Source organism: Carica papaya, chromosome 6 (genome assembly GCF_054855325.1).
Source record: "Carica papaya isolate Zhongbai chromosome 6, ASM5485532v1, whole genome shotgun sequence".
In the NCBI taxonomy this organism is placed as follows: domain Eukaryota; kingdom Viridiplantae; phylum Streptophyta; class Magnoliopsida; order Brassicales; family Caricaceae; genus Carica; species Carica papaya.
This window is the reverse complement of record NC_142314.1, coordinates 226,811-241,871: the sequence shown is the minus strand read 5'-3', so window position 1 is coordinate 241,871 and position 15,061 is coordinate 226,811. Positions and strand designations below refer to the sequence as shown.

General features: G+C 37.3%; 1 protein-coding gene across 1 annotated transcript; it reads left to right on the top strand.

Moving 5' to 3' along the window:
* The first annotated feature begins 341 nt into the window (after nucleotides 1-341).
* On the top strand, nucleotides 342-14,273 carry LOC110813722 (coatomer gamma-2 subunit, putative / gamma-2 coat protein, putative / gamma-2 COP). Its single transcript, XM_088206751.1, has 18 exons — nucleotides 342-654; nucleotides 1,146-1,243; nucleotides 1,348-1,398; nucleotides 1,597-1,710; nucleotides 1,812-2,012; nucleotides 2,095-2,196; nucleotides 10,175-10,282; nucleotides 10,372-10,605; nucleotides 10,858-11,108; nucleotides 11,246-11,417; nucleotides 11,516-11,671; nucleotides 11,772-11,822; nucleotides 12,054-12,194; nucleotides 12,266-12,463; nucleotides 12,568-12,699; nucleotides 12,785-12,958; nucleotides 13,161-13,400; nucleotides 13,704-14,273. Exons 1-18 carry the CDS (start codon nucleotides 609-611, stop codon nucleotides 13,896-13,898), a joined length of 2,664 nt encoding a protein of 887 aa, XP_088062877.1. The 5' UTR covers nucleotides 342-608; the 3' UTR covers nucleotides 13,899-14,273.
* Nucleotides 14,274-15,061: the final 788 nt, after the last annotated feature.

Genomic DNA, 15,061 nt, shown 5'->3' with positions numbered 1-15,061 from the left:
TTTTTTATACCTAATATAAATAATTAATTTAAAATTAGAATTCTCTGTTTATAATTATAAATTAAAAAAAATTAATAAATTATTTATTATATAGTATTTAGTATTATAATTTTGATGACATAATTTGAATTCAAAAATAAACGAGAATTAATAAATAAATATGAAGATAAAAATTAAAAATTACTAAATCAGTTGTTTAAAAAATTTAAAAAAAATTAGAAAATAATTTATTATTAAATACTATAAAACTACTATGCTCGGAATATAAATTAAACCGGCTTCGTCCGTTATAAAAAAAATTCATCTCCACCCCCCCGGTAAAACGACGTGGCCTTCTGTTATTCGTGGAGATTCATCAGCTTCAATATGCTGCAAACCCTTCACATGCATCAGATCTAAGCTGTTCTCCCAATTCGCCTTCTAACCCCTCTTTCGAACATTTTTGTTCGTTAACTGACACAAAAGAGAGAGCGGAAGACGGGAGAGACACAGCAGATCCTTTTCTTCAAAATCTCACCGCGTCTGCATAAACTCCTTGCACCTATATAGAGACTCACTCTATACTTCTTACCAGATCGATCCCGAAGGCTACTTCTTCACAGTTCTCAATGGCGCAGCCTCTTGTGAAGAAAGATGATGATCGTGACGATGAAGGTACTTCTATAATTCCTTCGGTTTTGTGTTCTTATTTGCTGATTAGCAATCCGCTTCTGTTGTTTCATTTCATTCTTAATTATTTCGTTTCCGATATCCAAATCTTGTGTTGTTTGTGATAGATCACCCACTAGCTTCTAGATCTGTGTAATTTCAGTCACTCTAGTGTTCTACTTATCTATATATTGATGCCTGGATCAATAATACCGGACTATTAGTCTAATTTTAGCTGTTGTGGTCTAAATTTGGTTGATCTGACTGCAGTTTTCGTTCTATATAAATTTTTGATTTCCCGATTCAGTTTTTGGTATTTTGATTGGCAAATCGCAATGTGCATTTGTAGTTAATGTGGATTATTTAGTAAGATGGATCCAATCTCTCTGGTTTGATGAGGTGCCGGTTGTGCAGTGTTATTAATGAAATGTGGTAATAGTTCTTGCGCGTTCTCGGGTCTTGATTATGTAACCTTTTTTATTTTTATTTTCATACAGCGGAGTACTCTCCCTTTATGGGCATTGAGAAGGGAGCAGTCCTTCAGGAAGCTAGGGTTTTCAATGACCCTCAGCTTGATGCAAGAAGATGCTCTCAGGTTATTGTTTGTTCAATTGATTCTTTCCTTATGTCTCATCTTCTTCATTGTCGCAAGGTTATAGGCTCATTGAAATTGCTAAACTTCCCTTCTTATGCTTGCAGGTTATCACAAAGCTTCTTTATCTACTGAACCAAGGAGAAACTTTCACCAAGGTGAAATTTACTGGAAGATCCCAATCTTAATTATATAATAAGAGATTGAACCATGTGATTTTTGTCACTTGTAGTATAGCTGATTCTCTTTCTAAATAATCTCCTGTTGCATGCCATGAATAGATCATATTGTAAATATCCACTTATGCTAAAAAATATAGTTTTCTGAATTAGTTTCTTCTCACATTTCATCCACAGATAGAAGCCACAGAAGTGTTCTTTGCTGTGACAAAGCTTTTCCAGTCAAGAGATATAGGCTTGAGGCGAATGGTCTATTTAATGATAAAGGAGTTATCTCCATCTGCAGATGAGGTTTTCTTTTTTATTGTGTGAATTTTTCTTTTATTGTTAGGTTTGAATTTTCTTTCTGTGCAAATATGGATACTGATTGGTCTACGGTCTTTCTGGAAAAGGTTATTATTGTGACAAGTTCCCTCATGAAGGACATGAATAGCAAGACTGATATGTATCGGGCAAATGCAATTCGTGTGCTTTGTCGTATAACAGATGGAACCCTTCTCACCCAAATTGAGCGGTACTTGAAACAAGCCATTGTAGACAAGAATCCCGTGGTTGCAAGTGCAGCTTTAGTCAGTGGGATTCACTTACTTCAGGTACTACAGAATTGTTTATCATTTTATTTTTTTTGAATTCGTCTATCAGTATTGTGCTGCTATATCTGTTATCTGTTGACAGACAAACCCAGAGATTGTCAAAAGGTGGAGTAATGAGGTTCAGGAAGCTGTGCAATCGAGGGCAGCCCTTGTTCAGTTTCATGCTCTGGCTTTGCTTCACCAGGTATCCTAGATCCATGGTGTATTAGGGCTTTACTCCAGCTCAATGATTACTCTCTTGGTACTACGTTTGTTTTAAATAAAATCCTGTGCTGAGTTATGAAATTTTCTCCTTTCTCTTTCCCTGAGGTGAAAGGAGAATGGAAAATAGGCGCACTACAGTTGACCTTTGTTGCATTGCCAGTCGATATCCAATTACAAGTTTTTATGTTTTCTGATTTTAGTCTCATAAGCAGATGTAGTATTTGATGTTTTCTTTCCTACTTTTCTGAATGTTCTCCTGCACTCTTGTTTCGTATACGCCTGCAGCTTCTGTGGCTTCTTTATAATCCACACCAGTATTTCGATTCTTGGCCAGTTATGCATACTTTAAATTTGATACATATGAACATTATACTTTGATAAAAGTTTACTTTATTTATGTGTACCACCTTGTAATATGCATATCTCTGACATGGGGAACGTGATAATTTGTAGGGGAGTAAATAGTCATAGTCCTAGAAGCCTCGTACTCCATCGGAACCACAATATGGCTTGGGCGTTTCTCATTCATCATATATTTGCACACTTGATATGCAAAATTGGTTATCCAAATTTCTTTAATAATTAGTGAAGAAAAGTATCCTTTCAATGTTGGCACTCGTTTGTGCTTTGTAAATAATAACCGTGTCTCCTCAAAGAAGAACCATCTCTTTCTATGGAAATATTCTTTTTCCAAGTAGCCTAGATGGTCCCACAACAATCTCCCCTGCGTCAAAAGAACTCAGCTCTAGGAGGAAGCTTGGATGTAATCATCAGGATCTGTCCGGCGAAACTCATCTTGTGTTATCTGACTTAGGATGAGGCTTTCCATTTTACAAGGAACTTCTAGTAACCTCCATTAGTATAAGTGGTGCAAATGTTGACACTTTAAGATCCTATGTACCTGCAGAAACACTAGTAGTCAAGTAGGAGGCTCAAAATTGCTCAGTTAGGAATAAATCTTCTATGTTGAAAGCTCAATTAATGTTCATATGATTAGAAAAATCAAGCCATTAAGTTTACCAAGTTCTCTAAGAATGGGGTAAGGGCCCATGGCTCAAGCATGTAACTTTTGTTGTGGGAATGATATCATTCTGGTTTTACACAAACCATGATATGATCAAAAAAAAAAAAAACTCTTCAGCATTATGGCATCGCCTGGCAAAGTTATGATCTGCATTTCTCAATAGCAATTCGATGTCGACTCTTGGCGTGCAAATTTTTGCATATGTTGGCCAAAGGAGTCAGCAGGTTGAGAAAGGTGGGTATCATGATGAGGGAGAGGTGGCAAATCAATGGTGCATGAGGTGAATAGCCCTAAACAATGATGAAAGGACTCTTTTTTTTGTAAACCATTTAGCATGGTTGTTATAAGCAAACTTCGCAAGAGGTAATTTTAGATCTCAAGTACCTTGCTTGTCTCTTACAATACACCTAAGCAAATTACCTAAACTAAGTCTAACTACCCCAATTTGTTTAATTTATCCATCAATATGTGGTGAAAAGCAGACGAGAATTTTAAGGAGTTTCAACCACTCTCTCCTGAGTGTCTTTCAAAAATAACTTGTACACTGACATCCCTATTTGATATTATGGTGGAAGGTTACCCATCTAGTTTAATACTTCTTTTAAAATTGTCCTATCAGTATGAGTTGCATAATCTATTTTGCTACAAGGATAAAAATGAGCCGTCTTTAAAATCTATCCACAACTACAAAAATAGAATCATGCCCAGTGTTGTAGGCAACCCTAACACAAAGTTCATATTTAGATCCTTCAAAGGCTCATTTGGAACAAGGAAGGGATTACAAAAACTAGTATTTTGTTTCCTAGCCTTTTCTAATTGACATGTTCAACGCTAAGAAACTTTTCGTTTTTAAATAGAAAAAGAAACTTTATTGAGATAGGGGAAGAAGAGTACAAAGAGGACAATAAGACATCCACCTAAAAGTAGCAAAAAAGAAAGAGAAAACCTTTATAGCACATAAAAGAACAAGACGAATGAGCTATTAGTGAACAAATATGATAGTCTCCCAATTCCAATGGAGGTCAGAAATAGTTATCTTAGAGAAATAACCATGTGCCTTTACTATAAAGTTGCTGAAAATGTCATTTTGTCCCAAATCGCATGGAAAGATGTATGTCTGTCGTCAAAATAATATCGATAAACCAGAGAAAATAGCCTATTTCTAGTAATGGCCTCACTACGTTTCTAGCTCTGTTAGCATTTATGTGTAGAAGCTTTCTACTGTAGGAGTAGCCGAACTAAGTCAAATGTGCTGAGTATTCCTGTCCAGATCTTCCAAGCTATCTTACAATGGAGGAATAAATGGGAGCACGATTCTTCTCCTTTAAAGCACATGGCACAAATACCCAGAGTTAAGACGCAGTGAGGACGACAATTTGTAATATCTCACTAGTAAATGTTTTTTTTTTTTGAATAATTTGTATTGAGTGTTTGATGCATGGCTGTGCAAGTAAACACCTTAATCTTTGATGGAACAGGCACTTCCCCAAACACTTTAGTAATGTGAAACTGGCTTAAAGAGTGGTTGTTAATGAGGAACCTGAAGAAAGACTTGCATGTGTATACCCCTAACGATTCCAATGACCATGTCCTAGTGTCTGGATGGGAAAAAAATTGTATCAGTTCCAATAATCCCAATAGGTTTTGCATTTGTCTCTTGGTCCGATCGGTTATGAGTGAAGTAAAAGTTCTAGGCCATGATCCCCTCATTGGTTGAAGTGAAATGCACGAATGTGGATTTATGTCTAGAAGATAGGTTAAGCAAGTGGAGGAATGGAGAAGCTAATGGTTGATGTCCCACACAAGTGTCCTCCCAACCTTCACTTTGGCCCAATCTCTCACATGTAGTCTAGTTAGGGTAAAAGCAAAGGGTTTAGGAGATGGATTTCCAAGAGCTATGGTGGAATATGGATCATGTTGCTATCGCGTTCCATCTATCCCTACCATTCCTATGGATATTGTTTATTATTTTGTGCCACTAAGATTTTGGTTTTTGTAAGAAGTGCCAAAACCATTTTGCCAATAAGGATATTTCTTTGATACGAGATTCTTCAAACTTTTGGACTTGCAAAACACCTCCTAGCTCACTGAATGGTCCCGGTCTCCATCATCTGCTCTTTCCATAGAAATCTTCTTATTCGTCTCGCAATTTGCTCTGCTACCCCTGTAAGTACTCAGATCAAGGAAAAAATAAAGTGTTATACTAGACAAACAAAGCTTAGATTGAAGTCACTCTAACTTCTAGAGAGAAAAACACTCTTTTCAATTCTCTAGCCTCTTGACCACTTTATTCTCTATCACCTTCCAAAAATGGTTACTCCTCACATTACCTCCTGAGGGAACTACTAGATATGTCAAGTGCTAATCATTTCTGGCACACCCTATTGACTCCTCTATGCTCACTACATCTTGATACACTGGGAAACTATCTTGGCAATGTCCCTCCTTGTAGGTAGGCGATAAAACCTATCTTCAACCAGAGCAATACACTTGTACCTACCAAGATGAACCTAAGTGCATCTTCCAAATAAGAAATCCTTAATGGAGGTATGTGGAAAGCATGGCCTGGTGGCTTCAAACAAGTAAAAAAAAGCTTCCCCATCTCTACCATGACCGTCCCTGACCCTTGATACATGTAGGATAATCATCCTTTCTTTTATCAAAACCAATTACTTGGGCACTTATCTTAGTTAATATTGCGACTATTCTACTAAGTGCATTGGCAACTTTGCTCTCAATACCTAAACGGTGCTTAAGGACAAAGTATACTCGTTAACAACTCAACTCATTTAACGTGCCTATGGTTTAACTTCTTTTTGAGGATAAGTATCTCAAAGGGAGATGGTCTGGCTACAAATCAAACCTTTGTATAGAAGGTAATACCTCTAGTGGCAAAGGGACTGCATTATCACATTGAATTCCTTATCATGAACAAAGTAGCACTACTTAGTCTCAAACAATTTGTCACTAAACAATTTCTTCTTCTTGACTTAGCACTTCTACTATCTGCATTCCTAAGGCATCACATGCAACCGCAAATAACTTCGGAAGTGGATGCCTTAAAACAAGAGCTTATGCCATCTTATTCTTGATCTCCAAAACTCCATAGTAGTCAAGTTGTCCACTTAAATTCCTTAAACTTTAAACAATAAGTTATGGGAGCCATGATAAAACTAAAACCCCTTATGAATCTCCTGTAAAAAGTTGCTAGACCATGAAAGTTGCGAATATCATAGAGATTATTTGGGTCTGGCCATTCTCTGGGTGTTCTAATCTTCTTTGGGTCAGCAGCTACACACTCAGTAGATATTATGAATCCTAGTTGAGATTGTAAGAAAAAGCACTTCTTAAAATTAGCATACATTTCAGTTTTCTGAAGGGTTTCAAAGACTTCCTAAGATGATCCAAGTGGTTGCTCTTCCCATAAATCAAGGTTTTGCCAAAATAAACCTCAAGAAAAAGTTTTCCACTATGGCCCTAAGATGTGGGTCATTGACCCAGGAAAATGTTGGGAGCATTAGAAAGTCCAAAGGGCATAATAATATGTCCTGGATTTTGAAGGCAGTCTTTGATTTGTTTCCAAGTCTAACCCTAATATGATAGAACCCACAATGAAGATCCATCTTGGAATACCAACTAGAACCTGCTAAAATATCAAACATATCCTCAAGCGTAGGGATATGGAACCTATAGCTGACAGTTAACTTTTTAATGACCCGACTCTAATTGTCTTTCTTAGGGGTCAATAAAGCAGGTACTGCATAAGAACTAAGACTATGATGATATGCTAACTACTCTTCTACTTGCCTATTCAGTTCTTCCTCTCTTTTAGGTTCAAGCTGTAATGTGGAAGGCTAGGCAATTGAGCCCTCGTAACTAAGTCTCTCTTATGTTGTATGTTTCGTAGCAGTGGTAACTCATTAGATTCATATGACATTACATCATAGAATTCCTCTAACAAACTATCCAATTTTGGGGGAAGTTTTGACCTAGGGATAGGAGAGGTGTGGGGGACTTCTTTCAGATCAACGCAACACAACACTCTCCCTCTTTTCACCCTTTCCCAAATTCTTTTTCGTGACAAGGTGAAGATCCTTAGTGGCAGAAACTTCGATGTAACTTTATACTTTTGTGACCCTAGCTCAATTCATTTTGGTAGGTTTGAGGATAATTTTTCCATTATGCTTGAACATGTGTATCTTCTCTTAACCACAATGTACTACAATAAGATCAAATGACCAAGGGTGCCCTAAAATGACTAGGGATGTGTCTATACGGAGAATATTGCCATAAATCTCATCTTGCCCCTTTGGGTGATTGGTAGAATGGTTTTATCGACCCAAACAACAGTAAATGGATGAGGATGGGGATCCATATTAAGTTCCAATTTTCTTGTTGCTATCTTAGAGACCATATTTGCTGCCCTACCATTATCAACAACCAGTTTACACCTCTTATCTTTACATCTAAAAGACTTATGGAAAATAGTAGTATGCTTCCACTCATCACTTTTTATTGGAGTTAAGAAGAGACGTAAAATGACATTACAGTAGCAATACTCTGCATTCTCTAGCTCATTATTGAGGTCAACATCATACTCTAATTGTTCATCAAGATCTTCATGACAATGAACAGCTTTTAAGTTAATGGGCTCTCCTTCCATGACTAATGCTCATGTGGGACAAGGAGCGGTTACATGACCCTTGTGCTTACACTTATGGTAGTCTAATAGAGTTTACAGAGCAATGCTCACTAGCCATGTTAGTAGGTGTAGTATTAAGGGGGCTGAAGCACCAGATTCCTTACCTTTAGTGACACTATCACAATAGGCAGATTAACCTTGGTGGTTGGAAGAGGATGCTTGAGGAATAACCCTACATAAAGTAGGAGGCTTAAGATACTTCATTGTTAGAAGGGGAATAGAGTTTGGCTTCTTTCTATGTTTTAAGGAACAGACCATGTAATGAACCGACCCAATCCCATGCTAGAATCTTCAACCATCTCACACCTATAGACTATCTTCTCAAACTTAGCCATGAACTGCTGAACAGTAGCCATATAGTTTCTATGGATGTAAAGATGCTTAATTAGGTCTTGCCTTATAGTAGAGAAAAACATATTTGGCTTGCAATTGCTACCTTATGTCCATCCAAGAGTGATAGGTAGATCACCTAAACCATCTGAGGAGTTTTGAACAGTTTGTCAAAATCTAATAAAATATCATAGATCTAAAATTCCATCAAATGTCCGTGCACCTAACTTGATCCTTTTAAGATCAGCATGCTTGTGTTCTGTAGACCTAGGGTTCTCATGAATATGTGGGTGTGCTATTGACCTTGCCTAGGCGTGTATGGTTGCTGGGGTTAAGCGTGCAGTATGTCCCTACCATGCTTATGGTTATACACTTCATAGGATTGCCCAGGAAATTCATAGTGAGGGTTGAGGTTTGGAGTTTGAAATCCTTGCCTCTCATGAGGCTCAGCATCTTCTGACGCTGGCATATTGCTAAGTCAGTATCCTCAACTGGGCTAGACTTCTAAATCCAGACGCTATTCTTACTTCTTTAGTAGAGCATATTTGAGAAGATAACTTCATATTTCTAGAATTCTGAAGGTTTCCATGGTTTTGTTGAATTACTCCAGCTAGGGCATCAAACTTTGGATCAAAATTGACTCCTAATCTTGACCCAAATCATGCTCGGAATTTGCTTAGCTCAGCTTGTATCATAATGAAATTCAATTAGGTTTTGAGTGGTGGATGGAGACAAGATGATGAATAAAATGAAGCAAGTAGATACCAAGAGTAAGTCAACTGCTAATAGTAATTCTTTTGCTGCTGTTCTTTTGTGTTCTTTTTAACACGAAAGGCTAAACAAGGACCTGATTAGATTACAATATATAGCAAGTTAGAATAAATAGAAAACTTGTACCTGCTTGGAAGCACAAAAACCTTGTGACTTTACCTAAAAAGTGCTTTAAAAGTCCAGAATGAGTTTTGGACTGTGAATCCTCCAATAAGGACATCCAAAATGAAAGGAGTGTGACTTAAAACTTTGGAAACCACTGTGAACTGGTCAAGGATCGGTTTCGAAAAAGCTAAATCGAGCTGGCCTAATCGGTTTAGTCAATTCTGGGTGAACTGGTCTCAAAGAACAATCTCACTTGCAGTCCTGCATGTAATATCCATGTGCTGGTCTCTGACAGCCTTCAAAAGTCGGGCTTCTGGCTACAGTTGCATCTGGAAATGCTGATTATGAATTTGGTGTCAGTGTTACTTGTGGCAGTCAAGAAGGATGGTTTTCAGCAATGCAACAGTGAGGACAACCTCAAGTGTGAAGTGGAACAATTCCAGTGGTCATGATCCCTGAAACCTGGTGGAGGAACCAATCAGACCCATCTGGGACCAATTAAAGGGGCAGTGTCAACCACCTCCCAACGGTGGCTAGGGATAGGTTGAACTGACAGCTACTCATATGTTTTTCTCTCCTGTTGTTGGTGTTACTGTTGGCAACTACTTTAGTGTTTTCAGATTTTTTTGTGTTTTGAAAATTTTGGAGGTTTTGTGGGGTGGTAGTGTTATAACAGAGCAAATTTTAGCTTTGGTGCTAAATTAGTGGACCACAGCATATTAAGGTTTAGGGAAAGAGGAAAAATAAAGGAGAAAAAAATATAAATCCAAAGCACAATAACAGGGATTGGCAAAGAACCATAATCAAATTGTTGTTAGGCATTCAATTCAATGAGAGAAGTTAATAGTTTACTCATATATGGAATTAATAATAACGATGGACCCATTAAGCTTTTGAGTTGTCTAAATAGTCTAATGTTACTGACGTTCTTATATAGGAAGAATAGCAACCTGTAGGAACACATTGATCTATGCATTGTAAAAATTGAATGATATCTTTAATGAAGATGTGGTTTGCAAATTTCAGATTCGGCAGAATGATCGACTTGCTGTTAGCAAATTAGTTACCAGCTTGACAAGGGGGTCTGTTCGCTCTCCTTTGGCTCAGTGCCTCTTGATACGTTATACCAGTCAGGTCAGTATCATCTTCGAAACTTATTGTCTGCTTTGTTATTAGATTGATTGTGCAGTAATCATTATCAAAGAACGGCTATCTCTGTTTAGGTTATTCGTGAGACAGCTAATAACACTCAATCTGGAGACCGCCCTTTCTATGATTTTCTTGAGAGTTGTCTTCGTCATAAGGCAGAGATGGTGATTTTTGAGGCTGCCAGGGCAATCACTGAACTCAATGGTGTGACAAGCCGGGAACTAACTCCTGCAATTACTGTTCTCCAGCTATTTCTGAGTTCTTCCAAGCCAGTCTTGAGATTTGCTGCTGTCCGCACATTGAACAAGGTTGGTTTTTCTTTATGCTTCCAAAACATTGTACTCTTCTTTTATTTTTTATGCTATTCTTTTCAGTCTTTCTTATCAGTGAAAAATTGAACCTGCTGAAGATGAGGATTGGTTTCATCTGTAGTTTTTAAAGAATCATGTGGACTATTACATGGAATATGGTGAAGGTTTCAGTAATGGTCAACAAAATTTTCATCAACTGGACAAACAAAATTTTCAAACATATATCAACCTCCAGTTTAACTTTTTCAGGTTGCTATGACCCATCCTATGGCCGTTACCAACTGCAACATTGATATGGAAAGTTTAATTTCCGACCAAAATAGAAGCATTGCTACACTTGCAATCACCACACTTCTGAAGACAGGAAATGAATCAAGTGTGGATCGTTTAATGAAGCAGATAACAAATTTCATGTCGGATATTGCTGATGAGTTCAAAATTGTTGTAGTGGAAGCAATAAGATCTTTATGCTTGAAATTTCCCTTGAAATACAGAGCTTTGTAAGTGATGTACTTATGTTATAATTCACAGAGTAGGATATAGTAGATGCCTGCTTTTTGGATATTGGATTTAGGATTCTAGCATATTCTTTTTAGCCAGCACAGTTTAAATATTTTGGTCCTTGCTTTTTTTCCAGGATGAACTTTCTAAGCAATATTCTTAGGGAAGAAGGTGGATTCGAGTACAAGAAGGCAATTGTAGATTCAATTGTGATCCTCATCAGAGACATCCCCGATGCAAAGGAAAGTGGGTTACTTCATCTGTGCGAGTTCATTGAAGATTGTGAATTTACTTATCTTTCAACACAGGTGGCACTCTTCTCCATCATTAGTATGTTGCTCTATTTCTTAAGCACTTTTTTCTCCTAATCTAGGTTGATTTTATTTTTGCATTCTTCTATTACTAGATACTCCATTTTCTGGGAATTGAAGGCCCAAAAGCATCAGATCCAAGCAAATATATAAGATACATCTATAACCGTGTGCATCTTGAGAATGCAACTGTTAGAGCCAGTGCAGTTAGCACACTAGCAAAGTTCGGGGCTATGGTTGATTCATTGAAGGTATTATTATGTTGTTTCCCTACTTTCACAACTGCTGTTGAATCTTGTGTCAATCTTTTCTTAATGATTGAGGAAAAACTCACCGAATTCTCTATTGCAGCCTCGCATATATGTTCTGCTAAAGCGTTGTCTCTATGATAGTGACGACGAGGTGTGTTCCCTTGTCAATAAATTGTTTGTGGAGATTTTTGTTAGAATATACACGTTCACTTCCATGTATTCTTTGTTAGTGCTGGTGGTTCCTTTCTGCCCATAGTATCATGTTGCTTCTTTTTTTCATTTTCTTTTTCTTTTTTTTAAAGCTTTTGAAGGTCCAATTTACATGTCTTTCGCCAACATTTACATGCTTTAGTTCTTTTTAAGTGTGCTGCCTTGTGTGCAGGTTCGTGACAGGGCTACACTTTATCTGAATACACTTGGCGGTGATGGTGTCTCTGCTGAAGCCAATGAAGATGCAAAGGCTTTTCTTTTTGGGTCCCTGGATGTTCCTCTTGTCAACTTGGAGAACAGCCTGAAAAATTATGTAAGTTTCCTTCAGAATCTGTTTTTGTTTTCACCTCTTGAGGTCATTGCTTCATGCATCAATGGGTACAGGAGCCATCAGAAGAACCTTTTGATATCAATTCTGTGTCAAAGGAAGTCAGGTCTCAGCCACTTGCTGAGAAGAAAGCCCCAGGTAAAAAGCCAACTGGCCTTGGTGCTCCTCCAAGTGGCCCTGCATCCAGTGTTGATGCTTATGAAAGACTGCTTTCCTCTATTCCTGAATTTGGCGGCTTTGGCAAGCTTTTCAAGGTTACGTGGCTTGAATTTCTTTACAATGCATATGTTCTGCAATCTTGTTGGACATTACCGGCGAATTGGATCTTAAAATGATGTTTTATTTTTTTATTTTGCAGTCTTCTGCACCTGTGGAATTGACAGAAGCAGAAACAGAATATGCTGTTAATGTTGTCAAGCACATTTTTGATAGGCATGTGGTGTTTCAGTATAACTGTACCAACACAATTCCTGAGCAGTTACTGGAAAATGTAATAATTGAATTAGAGACCATAAATTCAACATTCAGAACAAGTACTTGGGACTTTCTTGATGATTTTTTCTCTATGTTGCTAGGTCATGGTTATTGTGGATGCTTCAGAAGCAGAGGAATTCGCTGAAGTGGCATCCAAGCCCCTAAAATCTCTCCCATATGATTCACCTGGTCAAACTTTTGTGGCATTTGAGAAGCCAGAAGGTGTTCCTGCAGTTGGGAAATTCTCGAACATGCTCAGGTTCATTGTTAAGGAGGTAAATTTCTTCCCTATGAACGATATGGTGCTTTCTACCCTTTCCTTCATCTCCTTAAGAAAAAAAAGTCTTCAGGATGAAATTGCCTACTTCTAAGTTTTGGATCTGGACATTTTGTTATTTAAAGATACAAATCAGTCTCATAAAAAAACTGCATCAAAGAAGAAAATGTTCATATCTTATTTGCTGAGGGCTTCTACAGGTTGATACAACAACTGGTGAGACAGAGGATGATGGTGTGGAAGATGAGTACCAGCTGGAGGACCTTGAGGTTGTGGCAGCTGATTATATGATAAAAGTTGGTGTCTCCAATTTCAAAAATGCTTGGGAAAGCATGGGTCCAGATTGTGAGCGAGTGGATGAATATGGCCTTGGCCCAAGGGAAAGCCTGGCAGAAGCAGTAAGTGCTGTCATTGATCTTCTTGGCATGCAGCCATGTGAGGTACGGCCTTATTGCAAGTTTATTTATTTATTATTATTATTTTGCATTTGCATTTGAACGTTTGAAATCTAGTTGCCACATGGAATGCAAAAAGATCATGAAATATAGCCTGAACATGCCTAACATGCATTTCTGGATGGTATAATCTGTTTTACCATGTGACTTAAGTACAGAAGAGCAGACTTCCAGTTTCATTAAATTGCAGCAAGTGTGTTAGTGTTTGATGCCTAGATGGTTCAGTTATGCATGTAACCAAGTTATATCCAAAAGCTGATTCTTTTCTAATTTTCTTGTGTTGTTCAGGGCACAGAGGTTGTCCCCAACAATTCAAGGTCACACACATGTATACTGTCTGGTGTATACATAGGTAACGTCCGGGTGCTTGTGCGATTGCAATTTGGAATCGACGGTCCCAAGGAGGTTGCAATGAAACTTGCTGTTAGATCTGATGATGCATCCGTTAGCGATGCCATTCATGAGATTGTAGCAAGCGGCTAGTTGATCCATACATGATTCTTTTTTCTTTTTGGCCTTCATTGGTCCTCTCTCTTTTTTGAACAAGACCAGAAGCGGATGGCTACAAAACAGAACCATGTAGAAAAGGTTTTGAGAACCCCTTGGGTTGAGGTGTTAGGATTAATGGGGCATTCTTTTTCCTTATCTGTGTCTTTTTCTTTAAAGGTCGTCTGTTAATCTGGCAATAATTCTATTGTATCATGCGAGTCAAGTTTATAGGAATATTTTCTTTTTCTTCATTTTAAACATTCTGTGGGATTCAGTATAGGTACCATGAAGCTGGGGTGATATGAAATGCTTGTTAATTTTGTTAGATTCTTGTTGTGCTTAATACGAACAGTACCTTAAGGTTTTTTATTTTTTCTCTCTTTTTTTTTTTTTATATTACTGCATGCACTTTTTCCCAAAAGTTAATGTATGCATTTTGCCGGTTTCTTCTATTTGAATTTGCCCAAGGAGCTGATCAAGTTATGCCCAAATACAATTGTTTTATTCTCGTTTACACACTGGAAATAAATCGTCAGAAAGTATAGTGGAAGTCAGTTTTGTGGTACATCATGTTATAAGAATTCAAGTTATCAAAAAGATTAACTCAAAAAAATAAAAAAGAAAGGTTTGTTGTAAAAAGTTAAAACTCTGGCAGAGCAGCAACTTTTTTGTACGCTATGCCCATTATTTATTGTCATTTCATGTCAAAATTCAGTCCCCGATTCATCTAAATTATATATGCTGTGACAAAGGCCTCTTCATTTGTTACATTTATTATTATTGCTCAGCTGTTTTCTGAGATGCTGTTGGAAATAGTTTAATGTTCACAAATCACTGTCTTATTTATTTATCCGCGTGCGCAACTTTTTAAAGTCTCTTTGAAGTCATACTCTTTCAGCTGTTTCAGTTCAATTCTCAGAGAATCCTTGCAAAATTACAGTCGGTATATAAAATTATCATAATTTTTATATTTAAATCAAATTTGCTCTTTAAAATTTTTCAGGGCATAAACTTGTAGAATTCTCGCTTTAGTCATTTAAGGTAAAGTTGAATATTAGAACTCTTCATAGAATCATGTAAGGTATTGTGTAAAATAACTAAAGAATAAAATACTAATTCAAAAACTGGGTGTTCTTAATCTAAATGTCTCATTGATG

Bases quoted from the DNA above. Each gene is read 5' to 3' on its own strand.
- LOC110813722 (XM_088206751.1), top strand. From the start codon at position 609: ATGGCGCAGCCTCTTGTGAAGAAAGATGATGATCGTGACGATGAAG. The intron at 1,399-1,596 runs GTGAAATTTACT...TTTCATCCACAG, and splicing joins AAGGAGAAACTTTCACCAAG to ATAGAAGCCACAGAAGTGTT. The intron at 13,401-13,703 runs GTACGGCCTTAT...TGTGTTGTTCAG, and splicing joins TTGGCATGCAGCCATGTGAG to GGCACAGAGGTTGTCCCCAA.